Source organism: Trichomycterus rosablanca, chromosome 1 (assembly GCF_030014385.1).
Source record: "Trichomycterus rosablanca isolate fTriRos1 chromosome 1, fTriRos1.hap1, whole genome shotgun sequence".
Lineage (NCBI taxonomy): Eukaryota > Metazoa > Chordata > Actinopteri > Siluriformes > Trichomycteridae > Trichomycterus > Trichomycterus rosablanca.
The window spans coordinates 41530576-41544627 of record NC_085988.1 but is presented as its reverse complement, the minus strand read 5'-3'; the positions used below and the strand labels follow the sequence as shown (position 1 = coordinate 41544627).

The window sequence follows — 14052 nt, the reverse complement described above, 5'->3', positions numbered from 1 at the left end:
TTACACAAATTTGATCGTTTTACGAACAAGTGTCTTCAACATGCGCAGCAAAGCTCTGCACAATATTGTAATCATAGCGAACCGATGTTGTCTCGGGTAATAGAGCTACATCATATTTGCGCAAAAACTGCTAAAAAAAAAAATCTTTAGAAGCACGCGTTTAAAATGTGGTCTGATCCGTCACGTGATTGTTTTGCCTTAAATAGTGTGTGGTTGTGTTAGCTCAGGGGTTAAGGTGCTGGACATGGTTGTCGGTTCAATCCCCACTACAGTCAAGTTGCCACTGTGAAGCCCACGACCAAAATCCCTTAAAATCACTTTGTTGAGATACTTGAATGTGACTATGTTCCGAACAGTAGTCTAGCAAGAATGGATCGAAGCACAAGTGCACTTTGAATCGCTTATTTACAGAAATAATGTGGCGCAAAGGATGGGTTCTGTAACACAGCCAGTAAATGACGAGTAAACAATGTTAAAGTGGGTGAGAAGTTATTTAAGTAAAGTGACAAAAACGTGAAAACAAACAAAATATTGCTTTCATCAAAAACACATGAAACTTAGACGGCAGTTTTCTTTGGAAATGTCTCAAACGCTGTTTTGGTGAGATGATTGAACAGGAGGGGCGAGGTTGCTGTTAGGGGTCATTAGAAGGAGTCTGAATTGTGTTTATAGTGAAAAGGTAAGCTGAAGTTCCACTTGTATTGCAATACGCAAGTGTATATACGTACATGTTTATTTATATGAGTTTTAAAACGCTGTAATGCTGAACAAGTAATGCTTAGGCGACAATGTTGCACTGAAAAAAGTTTCTGAACTTGATCCAAAAGTAAATAATGACGCATTGGAGGTAAATGAATGAAGAAGAATGCCTTTTAAAACACCATAAATGTACAGAAATGTTCATGAAAAGTTCTGCAGAGAAACACCGTTATTTTACACATATATTATCAAACACCTGCAATAAAGTGACGACACTAAAAGTTCTGCAGAGAAATGCCATTATTTAATATTACCATTAGCTCAAATCCAAAACAAACTGCTCAGCCCTTTCTGACAAGCAAATTAGTCAATAAAAATATCTTCCCGAATCATGTTGTGGGTTTTAATATTCTAATACTTTTGACTAACCCTGATCAAGACACTGCAATACTTCTAGCAAAAAAGCTGGTTTAAATATCAACATGCACACAACTAAAATTGGGAAATGGGCTGTGTAAAATGATTGGGTGTACTGTTTGTGTTATTCAGTGAGTAATATTTATTTACCGTCTCAGAGTATGTTGATGAGTGCTGCTCTCCCCTGTTACCTCCCATGTCTCGTTAGCTTTGCGCAGTGGCAGTATCGTAGCCTATGAGGTTTATCCGAGGCGCGATTATTGCTAGTTGAAAACTTTACCCAATACCCCGCCTGGACGACTTGAAATATAGTCGGCTATGGCAATTTTTGTCAGTCTCTAACGAGACTTATAACGATGGTCAAGTAAGTTTTTAATATGATGGATTTAAAATCACTAGATTTTACGCAGTGATTTGTCGAATGATTTTTACCAAGTACTCGTTAAAAAGAATTTGGCTGAAGTCGATGACGCTCTGAACTACACCAATATGATCATTTTACGAACAGGTGCCTTCAACATGCGCAGAAAAGCTCTGCACAATATTACAAGCATAGCGAACCGATCTCGGGTAATGGGGCTACATCATATTTGCGCAAAAACTGCTAAAAAACTTCATAATGTCATGACACTAAAAGTTCTGCAGAGAAATGCCATTATTTATTATAACTATTAGCTCAAATCCAAAACAAACTGCTCAGCCCTTTTCTGACAACAAAATTAGTCAATAAAAATATCTACCCGAATCATGTTGTGGGTTTTAATATTCTAATACTTTTGACTAACCCTGGTCAAGACTTAATACTGAAAAACCTTTAGCAAAATAGCTGCTTTAAATATCAACATGCACACAACTAAAATTGGGAAATGGGCTGTGTAAAATGATTGAGTGTACTGTTGATGCATGCTTAATAATCCAGGTACACAAATCCACAAAGTTGAATCAGTTAATCTGGACACAAGTTTGTTGTAGAGATACGTTTCGTCATCAATCCGAATGACTTCTTCAGTCTGAGCTGGTGTTGAATACCCCAACCTTATATGCAGTTGATTTGCATAACGACCGATCACCACCCATGCATAACAATGGAACTGGTGATCAGGTCCATAAGAAATTCACAATGACCATTAATTACAATGGTCATGTGTGTCTTTCACACATGATTGGGGTAAAGCTCCAATTACGGCGTTGTATGATGGTGAGAGATGTACTCTCAGGCCCCCTCCCCGGTTCAGAGATGGTCGTTCCCTCTTCACGTAAATGGCCTCTTTGACTCCATGTTCAAACCAGCGTTCCTCCTTGTCAAGGATCTGCACATCTTCATCATTAAATGAGTGGCCACTGGCTTGCAGGTGGGTGTAAACTGCAGAGTCCTGGCCAGAAGAGGTTGATCTTCTATGTTGTGCCATCCGTTTCGCCAGTGGCTGTTTAGTTTCCCCGATGTACAGTTCCCGGCAATCCTCACGGCACCTAACAGCATACACTAAGTTACTCTGTTTGTGTTGAGGAACCCGGTCCTTAGGGTGAACTAATTTCTGGCGTAGCGTGTTCTGGGGTTTGAAAGCAACTGAAACACGGTGTTTGGAGAATATCCGTCTTAATTGTTCCGATACTCCCGCCACATACGGAATCACCACTGGTTTGCGCTTAGACCGTGGTTGTTCCTCTCCTCCCTTCGATCCACTGGAGCTGTGTTTGGGCATTTTCCCCGCTTTTACGAATGCCCAGTTGGGATAACCACATTCACCCAGGGCCTTCTTGACATGAGATTTCTCTCTATCCTTGGCCATAGTGTCTGTGGGGATGCTGTTCGCCCGGCGGTGCAGAGTCCTGATGACTCCTAGTTTGTGCTCTAAAGGATGATGGGAGTCAAACCTTAAGTACTGGTCCATGTGCGTTGGTTTGCGGTAAACATTTACTTTCAACCGTCCCCCATCTTTACTAGCAATTTCACAGTCTAAGAAGGCTAAAACGTTGTCACTTGCATCCTCCCTTATGAACTTGATGTGTTTGTTCACAGAGTTGATGTGGTCCGTGAAATGTGGTACTTCCTCTGATTTTATTTTAACCCAGGTGTCGTCCACATATCTGAACTAATGACTCGGTGATGTCTCTGAGTAGGTCTTTAATGCTTTCTTTTCCACTTCCACCATGTACAGGTTTGCAACAATAGGTGAGACTGGGGACCCCATAGCACACCCATGTTTCTGTTTGTAGAACTGTTCTCTGTACGAGAAGTAGGTGGACTGAAGACACAGTTGACACAGTTGACACAGAAGACACAGTTTAATGCTTTCTTTTCCACTTCCACCATGTACAGGTTTGCAACAATAGGTGAGACTGGGGACCCCATAGCACACCCATGTTTCTGTTTGTAGAACTGTTCTCTGTACGAGAAGTAGGTGGACTGAAGACACAGTTCTAGGAGTGTGCACACCTGGTCTGTGGTAAGGGTGGTCCTCGTGTTGCGGGTGGGGTCGCCTTGTAGTTGCCACCTCCACTGCCTCAGCAACCGGAATCCATGTGAAGAGGGATGTAACATCATACGAGACCATTGTTTCCTCCGTCTCAATGATAACGCCCTTCACCTTGTCCACAAAATCCATGGTGTTCTGAATGTGGTGTTCCGTGCTACCTACCAACGGGTTGAGAATTGATGCTAGAAACTTAGAAATGTTATGTCACAGAGTTAATCATACAAACAATGGGTCGTAAAGGTACATCCTGTTTGTGTATCTTAGGTAACCCATACAGACTAGGTGTAGCCTCCCCCAAATATAATTTATAGTACAAAGCCCTGTCAATAGCATTGTTCTGTTACGTTTTAGCCTTCTTAGACTGTGAAATTGCTAGTAAAGATGGGGGACGGTTGAAAGTAAATGTTTACCGCAAACCAACGCACATGGACCAGTACTTAAGGTTTGACTCCCATCATCCTTTAGAGCACAAACTAGGAGTCATCAGGACGCTGCACCACCGGGCAAACAGCATCCCCACAGACACTACGGCCAAGGATAGAGAGAAATCTCATGTCAAGAAGGCCCTGGGTGAATGTGGTTATCCCAACTGGGCATTCGTAAAAGCGGGGAAAATGCCCAAACACAGCTCCAGTGGATCGAAGGGAGGAGAGGAACAACCACGGTCTAAGCGCAAACCAGTGGTGATTCTGTATGTGGCGGGAGTATCGGAACAATTAAGACGGATATTCTCCAAACACCGTGTTTCAGTTGCTTTCAAACCCCAGAACACACTACGCCAGAAATTAGTTCACCCTAAGGACCGGGTTCCTCGACACAAACAGGACTCTGCGGTTTACACCCACCTGCAAGCCAGTGGCCACTCATTTAATGATGAAGATGTGCAGATCCTTGACAAGGAGGAACGCTGGTTTGAACGTGGAGTCAAAGAGGCCATTTACGTGAAGAGGGAACGACCATCTCTGAACCGGGGAGGGGGCCTGAGAGTACATCTCTCACCATCATACAACGCCGTAATTGGAGCTTTACCCCAATCATGTGTGAAAGACACACATGACCATTGTAATTAATGGTCATTGTGAATTTCATATGGACCTGATCACCAGTTCCATTGTTATGCAATGGGTGGTAATCGGTCGTTATGCAAATCAACTGCATATAAGGTTGGGGTATTCAACACCAGCTCAGACTGAAGAAGTCATTCGGATTGATGACGAAACGTCAACAAACTACAACAAACTTGTGTCCAGATGAACTGATTCAACTTTGTGGATTGAGTGTACTGTTTGTGTTATTCAGTGAGTGATATTTATTTACCGTCTCAGAGTATGTTGATGAGTGATGGGTGATATGTTTTACGCAGTGATATGTCGAATGATTTTTACCAAGTACTTACTAAAGAGAATTTGGCTGAAGTTGGTGACGCTCTGAACTACACAAATATGATCATTTTACGAACAGGTGTTTTTGGCATGCTCAGCAAAACTTTGCGCAAAATTATAAGCATAGCGTACCGATGCCGTCTCGGGTAATGTGGGCTACATCATATTTGCGCAAAAACTGCTAAAAAATAAATAGTTTCATCTATACGAAGACCACGACTACCCCCACCTACCACGCCTTACACTACGTAGCGTTGTGCTTCTACATAATGTTGTAGTCTGTGTCAGTTGGATTTCTGCTGGAATTGTGCTATATAGTGAAACGTGTTCTGGTTGTGTTATCCTGGTTGCAGTTATTGCAGGTAGGTCCGTGGTAACTCAATATTTCCGTTAGCGATGTATATATACTGTAGGTTGTAATAGTAATTAAATGTTTTACACACAGCTAAGGAACCATGTTGCTGCTACTATTTAGTGTGGGCGTTTGGTGCTGTGTGTGTGCGCCGTGAATCTTTCCTCCTGGTATGTACTTGTTGTGCATTGAGACGTAATCAAATGTAATACTAAATTGAGTTATAAGAGACTTGTTTTATTTACAGGTTGCGTTCTCTCGTTCTCTCTCTCTCTCTGCTGTTTCTTGGGTTGCCAGTCCTATTTGTTTAGTTTTGTCTCTACTGTGTTGTGTTCATTATTCATATCATTGCTTAATTGTTCCGATAGATGGCACTGTTGTAGTGGAGTGACAGTGATATGTGTAGGAAAAGGAAAAGAAGCGAATAAGAGATGATGGCTGCATAGTGTATGATGTGATGTTGTAGACGAGACTGTGTTTATTGATATTTGTTTGCCTTCTCAGTAAACGTTCTTTGAGACTTCGGTGTAGTCTTTTTCATTCATAAGTCAATACCACATACTGTTTTGTGTTTTCTTTATTTATCAGTTGTCTTAATCGTTATTATTAGTATTGTCAGTATTCCTAGTATTATTAATATTAGTATTATTAGTAATACATTTAAATTAGTAATATTTTATTTTCTTTCATTGGGTAACTTTAGTGGAACCCAGCCTACCAAACTAAAATGTGTGTAGTGTAGTAACACTTGTGTTGTGGTTTGCTGTGCCGGCATGTTTATGTATTTGATGTTGTACTTTGGGTGACCCCTTAAATTTAATTTGGTAGGTTCCACTGTAGTAGTTTCTTTTTCTTTATTTTGTTTATTTAGCTGTTGAGCAGAATTACTTTTTTTTTTATTCTGATTTGTCTGTTGAATTTGAATTTGACTTTTAAACCTTAATTTATTTAAGGCAACAAATTTCCTCAAATTATTTGAGTAGACTTAGGGTTTACAGTGATTCATTAGAAGTCAAATAACACTGTTTCTGTTGGCAAATTTTTGAATCTTTTTCTGGTTTTTGATAAACATTAGAGACGTTTGGCTCAATTTGTTCAGAAATTTTATCATTTATAATCTTCAGGAGCACTTGTTAAAAGCAATAAAAATTAATAACAGGGATCATAAAGAAATGATATTCTGTATAATACTTGTAAGTATTACATTTTTTAGGTTGCATACCAGCTCTACACCTATTCTTAATACATTAGGTCAATTCTTCAATGTTTTAAATTGACAAAAGACTTTTTCATTAGTCTTTTTTTTTATTTAAAAAACATTTATTGTACAACCCTGACACCCCCCTAAAATGATACATGTGCTAACTGAATTGTACAGCTTTATTTTTTTCCTTTTTCTATTTCTCCGACGCATAAATAATATGTATTATAATAAAATGTAAATAATATAAATTATCCAATTTGACTATAAAATATCAAGCAGTTTGTAAGTTTACAGTCATTTATGTTTTTATGTGTAATTAATCCATATTTAATTGGTCCAAAGATGTAACTTATTCTTTAGAAGCATATACCCTAAACTCATCTGTTTTGTTTTTCTTTTATATCAGAATGCTATCTCAGATGTTTCTTTTACCTATATTTTTTTCCAGATGTAATGCTGGATATAAATTATAGATTGTGTATAGATTGAACTGTGTTCAATCTGTGGTGCAAAGGTTACAGAAGGTGGTAAATAAAAAAACAACATTGTGTGAGTTTTTTAATGCATTTCTTTTATTGAAGATTATCTGAGCATGTTCTTCAGGTTGAAAGTCTTTCACTAGATCTCAAAGGTCTTTCCTATAAAACACAAAAATAACTATTAGTAAAACGTTATGCAGATGATAGTAAAAGCTGCATCTCAGTAAGAAAGATTTTTTTACTTACCAGCTCATCAGTGTTATGATTTAATGTTTTAAACTTACATGCTGTTCTTCCTTCCATTACAACTCCTGAATTTAAAGGTTATAAATGTGCTTTTTAGGGCCTGTTTGCCTTCTGCTTCTTGCTCCTCCTCGTCAACCTCTGTGTGTTTTTCCATCTTTTTCCTGTTACGCTCCTCCTTCTCCTCCATCTTCAATTTATTTTTCAGCTCTTTCAGCTCAAGGAGAAGCTTTGATTTTTCAATCTTTATTTCCTTTTTTAGATCCTTCAGCTTCTTTTTCTCCTCCTGCTTTTCACGTTTGGCCTCCTTGTCCAGAAACTTCACTTTCAATTTAAGCTCTTCAATTTCCTTTTGTTCTCTCTGCTTTGCCTCGTAAATCTCAAGCTTTAGTTTGACTTTCTCCTCCTTTTCATACTTGGACCATTCAGCTATATTGGCATTAAGCTTCATCTCCAAAAGGTGTGTTTTTTCGTCAAGTGGCTCATTTAGAATGTCATCAATCATAGGACCAATTGCTTCATCCTCTGTGGATGTCACATCCACAGTTTGCAGCTCAACATCATTCATATGACTGTTTTCAGTAAGCATGATTTCTTCGGTGTTCTTGCAGCACTGATTTGCAACCCATGCTAACTTGGGTGAGTGTGATGGCTTTACATCATCAGTGTCCACATTGGAAATCATGCTGGACTCCACACGGGAATGCTGGAGCTTTTTTAATGGTGGAAGCCGGATCCTGGCTGAGCTAAAGAAAGAGGATGTTTTGCAGAAAGAATTTTGAGCTGGTGCACTGGCCTGACTGACTGATAGCGGGACAGCAGACTGCATCTCAGCACTGTTTGTTTTCTGGGTGTTCTGAAACAAAAATGACATATAAGATTTTTAATAATTGGTAAATGTTGAATGAACATTATATTACTGTAGGATGTTCTATAAAGAGTTTTCAAACCTCAATAATATCTGTCAGTTTAGTAATCTCTCTCAGGAGATTCTCAGAGCACTCAGCATGCTTTTCATAAATCCTGTGAACTGATAACAGGATCTCCTGGCTGCAGGTGCTCTGCAGGTTCTCTTGTTTTTCCCCACAGTCCTTCTGTTCCTCACTCTCTTCTTCCACCTTCTCCTTCTTTTACAGCATTAAAAACATAGTAAGCATAATGAATTAAGTAAACACAGTAGCTAGTTTTTAAAAATAGGTTGAACATGAACAAAAAAAATACACTTTTACTCACGGGAAGAGGATGGATGATTTTGGGGCGCTTACTGAACAGTTTCCGTATCATTTGTATCCACTTACCCATCCTTACCCACTTTCTTATCTTACATACAAAAAAGGAAACAACAGTGATATATATACATATATATATATATATATATATATATGTATATATATATACAGTGTATCACAAAAGTGAGTACACCCCTCACATTTCTGCAGATATTTAAGTATATCTTTTCATGGGACAACACTGACAAAATGACACTTTGACACAATGAAAAGTAGTCTGTGTGCAGCTTATATAACAGTGTAAATTTATTCTTCCCTCAAAATAACTCAATATACAGCCATTAATGTCTAAACCACCAGCAACAAAAGTGAGTACACCCCTTAGTGAAAGTTCCTGAAGTGTCAATATTTTGTGTGGCCACCATTATTTCCCAGAACTGCCTTAACTCTCCTGGGCATGGAGTTTACCAGAGCTTCACAGGTTGCCACTGGAATGCTTTTCCACTCCTCCATGACGACATCACGGAGCTGGCGGATATTCGAGACTTTGCGCTCCTCCACCTTCCGCTTGAGGATGCCCCAAAGATGTTCTATTGGGTTTAGGTCTGGAGACATGCTTGGCCAGTCCATCACCTTTACCCTCAGCCTCTTCAATAAAGCAGTGGTCGTCTTAGAGGTGTGTTTGGGGTCATTATCATGCTGGAACACTGCCCTGCGACCCAGTTTCCGGAGGGAGGGGATCATGCTCTGCTTCAGTATTTCACAGTACATATTGAAGTTCATGTGTCCCTCAATGAAATGTAACTCCCCAACACCTGCTGCACTCATGCAGCCCCAGACCATGGCATTCCCACCACCATGCTTGACTGTAGGCATGACACACTTATCTTTGTACTCCTCACCTGATTGCCGCCACACATGCTTGAGACCATCTGAACCAAACAAATTAATCTTGGTCTCATCAGACCATAGGACATGGTTCCAGTAATCCATGTCCTTTGTTGACATGTCTTCAGCAAACTGTTTGCGGGCTTTCTTGTGTAGAGACTTCAGAAGAGGCTTCCTTCTGGGTTGACAGCCATGCAGACCAATTTGATGTAGTGTGCGGCGTATGGTCTGAGCACTGACAGGCTGACCCCCCACCTTTTCAATCTCTACAGCAATGCTGACAGCACTCCTGCGCCTATCTTTCAAAGACAGCAGTTGGATGTGACGCTGAGCACGTGCACTCAGCTTCTTTGGACGACCAACGCGAGGTCTGTTCTGAGTGGGCCCTGCTCTTTTAAAACGCTGGATGATCTTGGCCACTGTGCTGCAGCTCAGTTTCAGGGTGTTGGCAATCTTCTTGTAGCCTTGGCCATCTTCATGTAGCGCAACAATTCGTCTTTTAAGATCCTCAGAGAGTTCTTTGCCATGAGGTGCCATGTTGGAACTTTCAGTGACCAGTATGAGAGAGTGTGAGAGCTGTACTACTAAATTGAACACACCTGCTCCCTATGCACACCTGAGACCTAGTAACACTAACAAATCACATGACATTTTGGAGGGAAAATGACAAGCAGTGCTCAATTTGGACATTTAGGGGTGTAGTCTCTTAGGGGTGTACTCACTTATGTTGCCGGTGGTTTAGACATTAATGGCTGTATATTGAGTTATTTTGAGGGAAGAATAAATTTACACTGTTATATAAGCTGCACACAGACTACTTTTCATTGTGTCAAAGTGTCATTTTGTCAGTGTTGTCCCATGAAAAGATATACTTAAATATCTGCAGAAATGTGAGCGGTGTACTCACTTTTGTGATACACTGTATATACACACGAAGCTGTGTGTTACTTTTGATTTTTGAGAAATGTAGGTACAATGTATCTAGTGCTTCTACAGAAGGAACTTACCACAGTGTGATGAGAAACGCACTGATTGATATTTTGCCTCGTTAATGAACTTGAGCTGCTTCCTCTGACCGGACCTAAAGTGAAATGAGGCTCCAGCAGCACGGACTGTTTTTATAGCCTTCTTCATTATGACGTACACAGTGTTCCGTTCACCGCCGCCTGTAACTGCTTGTAGTGACGTGTTGAGTATAATAAGCGCTATACCCACACGGAAATGTAATATATGACATACTGTATATGCCCCTATATTAATAATGGTTTTTCCACATATGTTACATGTAAGGTGATATATTATTATTACATATACGTATCCTCTGGATATATGTAGATATAAGTTTAAAACATATATAAAATATCCAATAATAAAGCAATAATAAAATATGTGTATGTACATATATTAAATATATCTTTAGGATCCATTTTTATGGTTTTATATGTTGTATCCATATATGTTAGCATATATATTTAATTTATATATGCAATTTTATAAACATAACATATAAAAAGGCTTTATGCCAACATATGATTTTTCTTATTTTTAGGCATTCATGTATATGTTTTATATTTAAATGTTTAAACCCCCAGACCTTGCAACAACATATGGGTAAAAACTAATTCTCAAAGCAATATATACTTAAAAATATATTTAAAACTGCACCCAATAAAACACATTTAATGCTTCTAAATGTTTTTATTTTATTGAACGTATAATTTGTCTTGTAAACTAAATTCAAAAAGCTCTTCAAAATCTGCTCGATTTTTCTAGACTTCAGAGCAATATTGATTGAGTTGGCACGACTTATACATTTTCAGCATTTAGCAGACGCTTTTATCCAAAGCGACTTACACAGTGAGCGGAACACGATGAGCAATTGAGGGTTAAGGGCCTTGCTCAGGGACCCAACAGTGGCAACTTGGTGGTGGCAGGGCTTGAACCGGCAACCTTCTGTTTACTAGTCCAGTACCTTAACCACTGAGCTATCACTGGCCCATACTGTATTTGTTCAGTTCAAATTTTGGCAAAGAGGCTGCAACACAAGCACCAAAACCTTGTTTTGAGTTGAAAAGAAGTTGACTTTATGGTATTAATGTATATCATTTAGTGTGCACAGGTGGCTGATTACATATTTGTCAAAAAATATATTACAGCATACATATTTCTATGGGCCATACATGTACAATAGGCTTCATATGGGCATATACAGTATGTTATACATGAACATTTTGTATATGTATTACATTTGTGTATGGGCATATACCGGCTTAAAAGTCATTTCCCTGGGTATACTTGTCTATCACATCACTATCAACTCAAGCACAGTATTATATCTGCTACTTTAGCTGCTTAATTTCCAGACTGTGTCACCATGGCCATGTTTACATGCAAAGATTTTCTCCAACCTGATTAAACTCAGATTACAGATTAATACAGATTAATAAAAGTTATTTAAAACACAAATGGCTGAAAGAGTCAAGCCAATAACTAAGCATAATATGGAGCCCATCTGATCCTGTATAAATTAGTTATGACCATTCATTTTTTTTATTTTTACGAAATATCAGTGGGGATCCATGTTTAAATGTTAACTGGTGCAACATTATGTAAGACTATGGTGAATACAGACTCCTTAGTGTACAAATAGTTTGGGCTCTGATGGTGACATATAGGTTGAAATGCCAGCTGGGCAGTTACATAGCAAAAATGCAGTTGCTTTAAAATAAAATAAGAATTTGTTCTCTTGAGACATAATAATTCATTTCTATCTTCTGTGCGGGCATGTGTCTACAATCTCTAAGTCAAGCACTAGTTGTGCAATCTATTTGGGTCTTCATGCACTGTCAATTGGACATTATGAGCTTTGTAGTGATTCCAGTTATGGGGGTGTAAGACTTTAGTGAGATCTTAAAAATATACAGTAATTTCAACCCTTTTAAAACACAACTTTTATTTAATGTCCTTTGTAGTGGACAGAAGGACTTCAGTTTTGGAGTTAGAGGTTGGCCAGACAATAAAACAGGAAGTGAAATTGATGACACGCACCATCTATTATGGATGAGAAGCAATGTATAAGATAGTTCTAGGGCTCTCATTTAAGTTTCACCCCTCTTGTGGAGAAGCCTATTTTACAGGTTAACACTTGCCACATCCACCAGGACTGAAGGTCCTCTCATTACTTCTCATTACGCTACAACCATCACTGCTTGAAAAGAAGCAGGAGGATGCTGGAGTTGACCGTCACCTCACTGCGTGGACGATCGATTCTGCTTGGACGATAGATTCCAACAGACCTTAGTATGTGAGGCTTCAGAGCTGTGTGTCTGATTTAGCCTAGTGGTTATGGTACTGGACTAGTAATCAGGTACTAACTAGTAATCAGAAAGCTGCCTGTTGAAGCCCCACCTCTGCCAGGTTGCCACTGTTGGGCCCTTGAGCAAGGCCCTTAACCCCCAATTGCTTATATTGTATACTGTCACAACTGTAAATCGCTTTAAATAAAAGCGTCTGCTAAATGCTGAAAATGTAAATCATGTGGTGGTTTGAAGCACAGGGGCCACACAAGGGACTGTTCTCTCTAAATTTCTTTTTTTTCATATACGCATCGAACACAACACACAACTGCTATCTTCAAAAGTTCTCAGACGATACAGCCATTGTTGTATGTTTATCTGATGGGAACAAACTGGAATAAAAGAGGGTCATCAAGGAGTTTGTGGCCTGGTGTTAGCTAAATGTGCTTTACATAAACAACAGTAAGACAAAATAATTGGTGACTGATTTCAGGAAAAGGTTTCATCACACCATATTTGTGAGCATCCAGGGTTTGGACATTGAGATGGTTTGAAAACTGTGTCAAACTAGGAGAAAACTGTTTAAGGTTTTGTGAAAAGAGTGATTAATTCAATAAATGAGTTTTGGCAGTTGACAGATGTGTTCCAAGAATGGGGTTTAGTGTTTTAGCAATTCAGAAAAACTGTAAAAAAAATAAATAAATAATAATAATAATAAATAAAAAATGCTCATTGGTATTTAATAAAAGCAAAATCTTGTCAAAATCTAATTGTAAATATATTAAATTCCTGTTCTTACTAATAAGAGTGTAGATGTAGGTATCTTCAGTTGTCATTCTGACTAAACAAAATATAGTTGTTACAGGTTAAAAAGCATTTGTAAATATCAGAAATATAATTGATAATCAGACAAAAGACATTATAGTTTTTCTCAATCGCTAAAACACTAAACCCCATTCTTGGAACTGCCAAAACTTGTCTATTGAATAAATCACTCTTTTCACAAAACCTTGTGAAACCATACTCTTCCTTCCTAAACCCATTTGAGGAATTCTTCTCAGGGTACCCAGAAAAATCTACTCCAGTCAATGGCTGCAGCATGTGATGACATTAGAGTGGATTCTTTTCAAGATTTTATTTGCGTTGTCAAGATAGGGAGAATATTGCCTGTGATATAGATGAAGTCCTGTGGCCTGACCGAGCCCAGAGACATGATCCTGAGGCAGAATAAATGATTGACATTGCAAACTGTATATACAATAAATAAATACACTGCCTGGCCAAAGAAAAGGTCACACACTCTAATATTTGGTTGGACCGCCTTTAGCTTTGATTACGGCACGCATTCGCTGTGGCATCGTTTCCACAAGCTTCTGCAATGTCACA

At 38.9% G+C, this 14052-nt stretch overlaps 1 protein-coding gene and 1 non-coding gene across 2 annotated transcripts; one reads left to right on the top strand and one right to left on the bottom strand.

Moving 5' to 3' along the window:
• The first annotated feature begins 1322 nt into the window (after positions 1 to 1322).
• On the top strand, positions 1323 to 1463 carry LOC134325885 (U4 spliceosomal RNA). Its single transcript, XR_010014403.1, has one exon. It is a non-coding gene; the product is annotated as a U4 spliceosomal RNA (small nuclear RNA).
• A 5631-nt stretch (positions 1464 to 7094) lies between these two features.
• Positions 7095 to 10442, bottom strand: LOC134321313 (nucleolar protein 58-like). The gene is made up of 5 exons (XM_063002997.1): positions 10378 to 10442; positions 8487 to 8573; positions 8204 to 8380; positions 7295 to 8109; positions 7095 to 7169 (listed from the first exon to the last, which is right to left on the bottom strand). The coding sequence occupies exons 2-5, from the start codon at positions 8553 to 8555 to the stop codon at positions 7157 to 7159; spliced, it is 1074 nt and encodes a 357-aa protein (XP_062859067.1). The 5' UTR covers positions 8556 to 8573; positions 10378 to 10442; the 3' UTR covers positions 7095 to 7156.
• Between the last annotated feature and the right edge of the window lie 3610 nt (positions 10443 to 14052).

Bases quoted from the DNA above. Each gene is read 5' to 3' on its own strand.
- LOC134321313 (XM_063002997.1), bottom strand. From the start codon at position 8,555: ATGGGTAAGTGGATACAAATGATACGGAAACTGTTCAGTAAGCGCCCC. The intron at 8,381-8,486 runs GTGAGTAAAAGT...ATGCTGTAAAAG, and splicing joins AAATCATCCATCCTCTTCCC to AAGGAGAAGGTGGAAGAAGA. The intron at 8,110-8,203 runs GTTTGAAAACTC...TTTTTGTTTCAG, and splicing joins AACTGACAGATATTATTGAG to AACACCCAGAAAACAAACAG.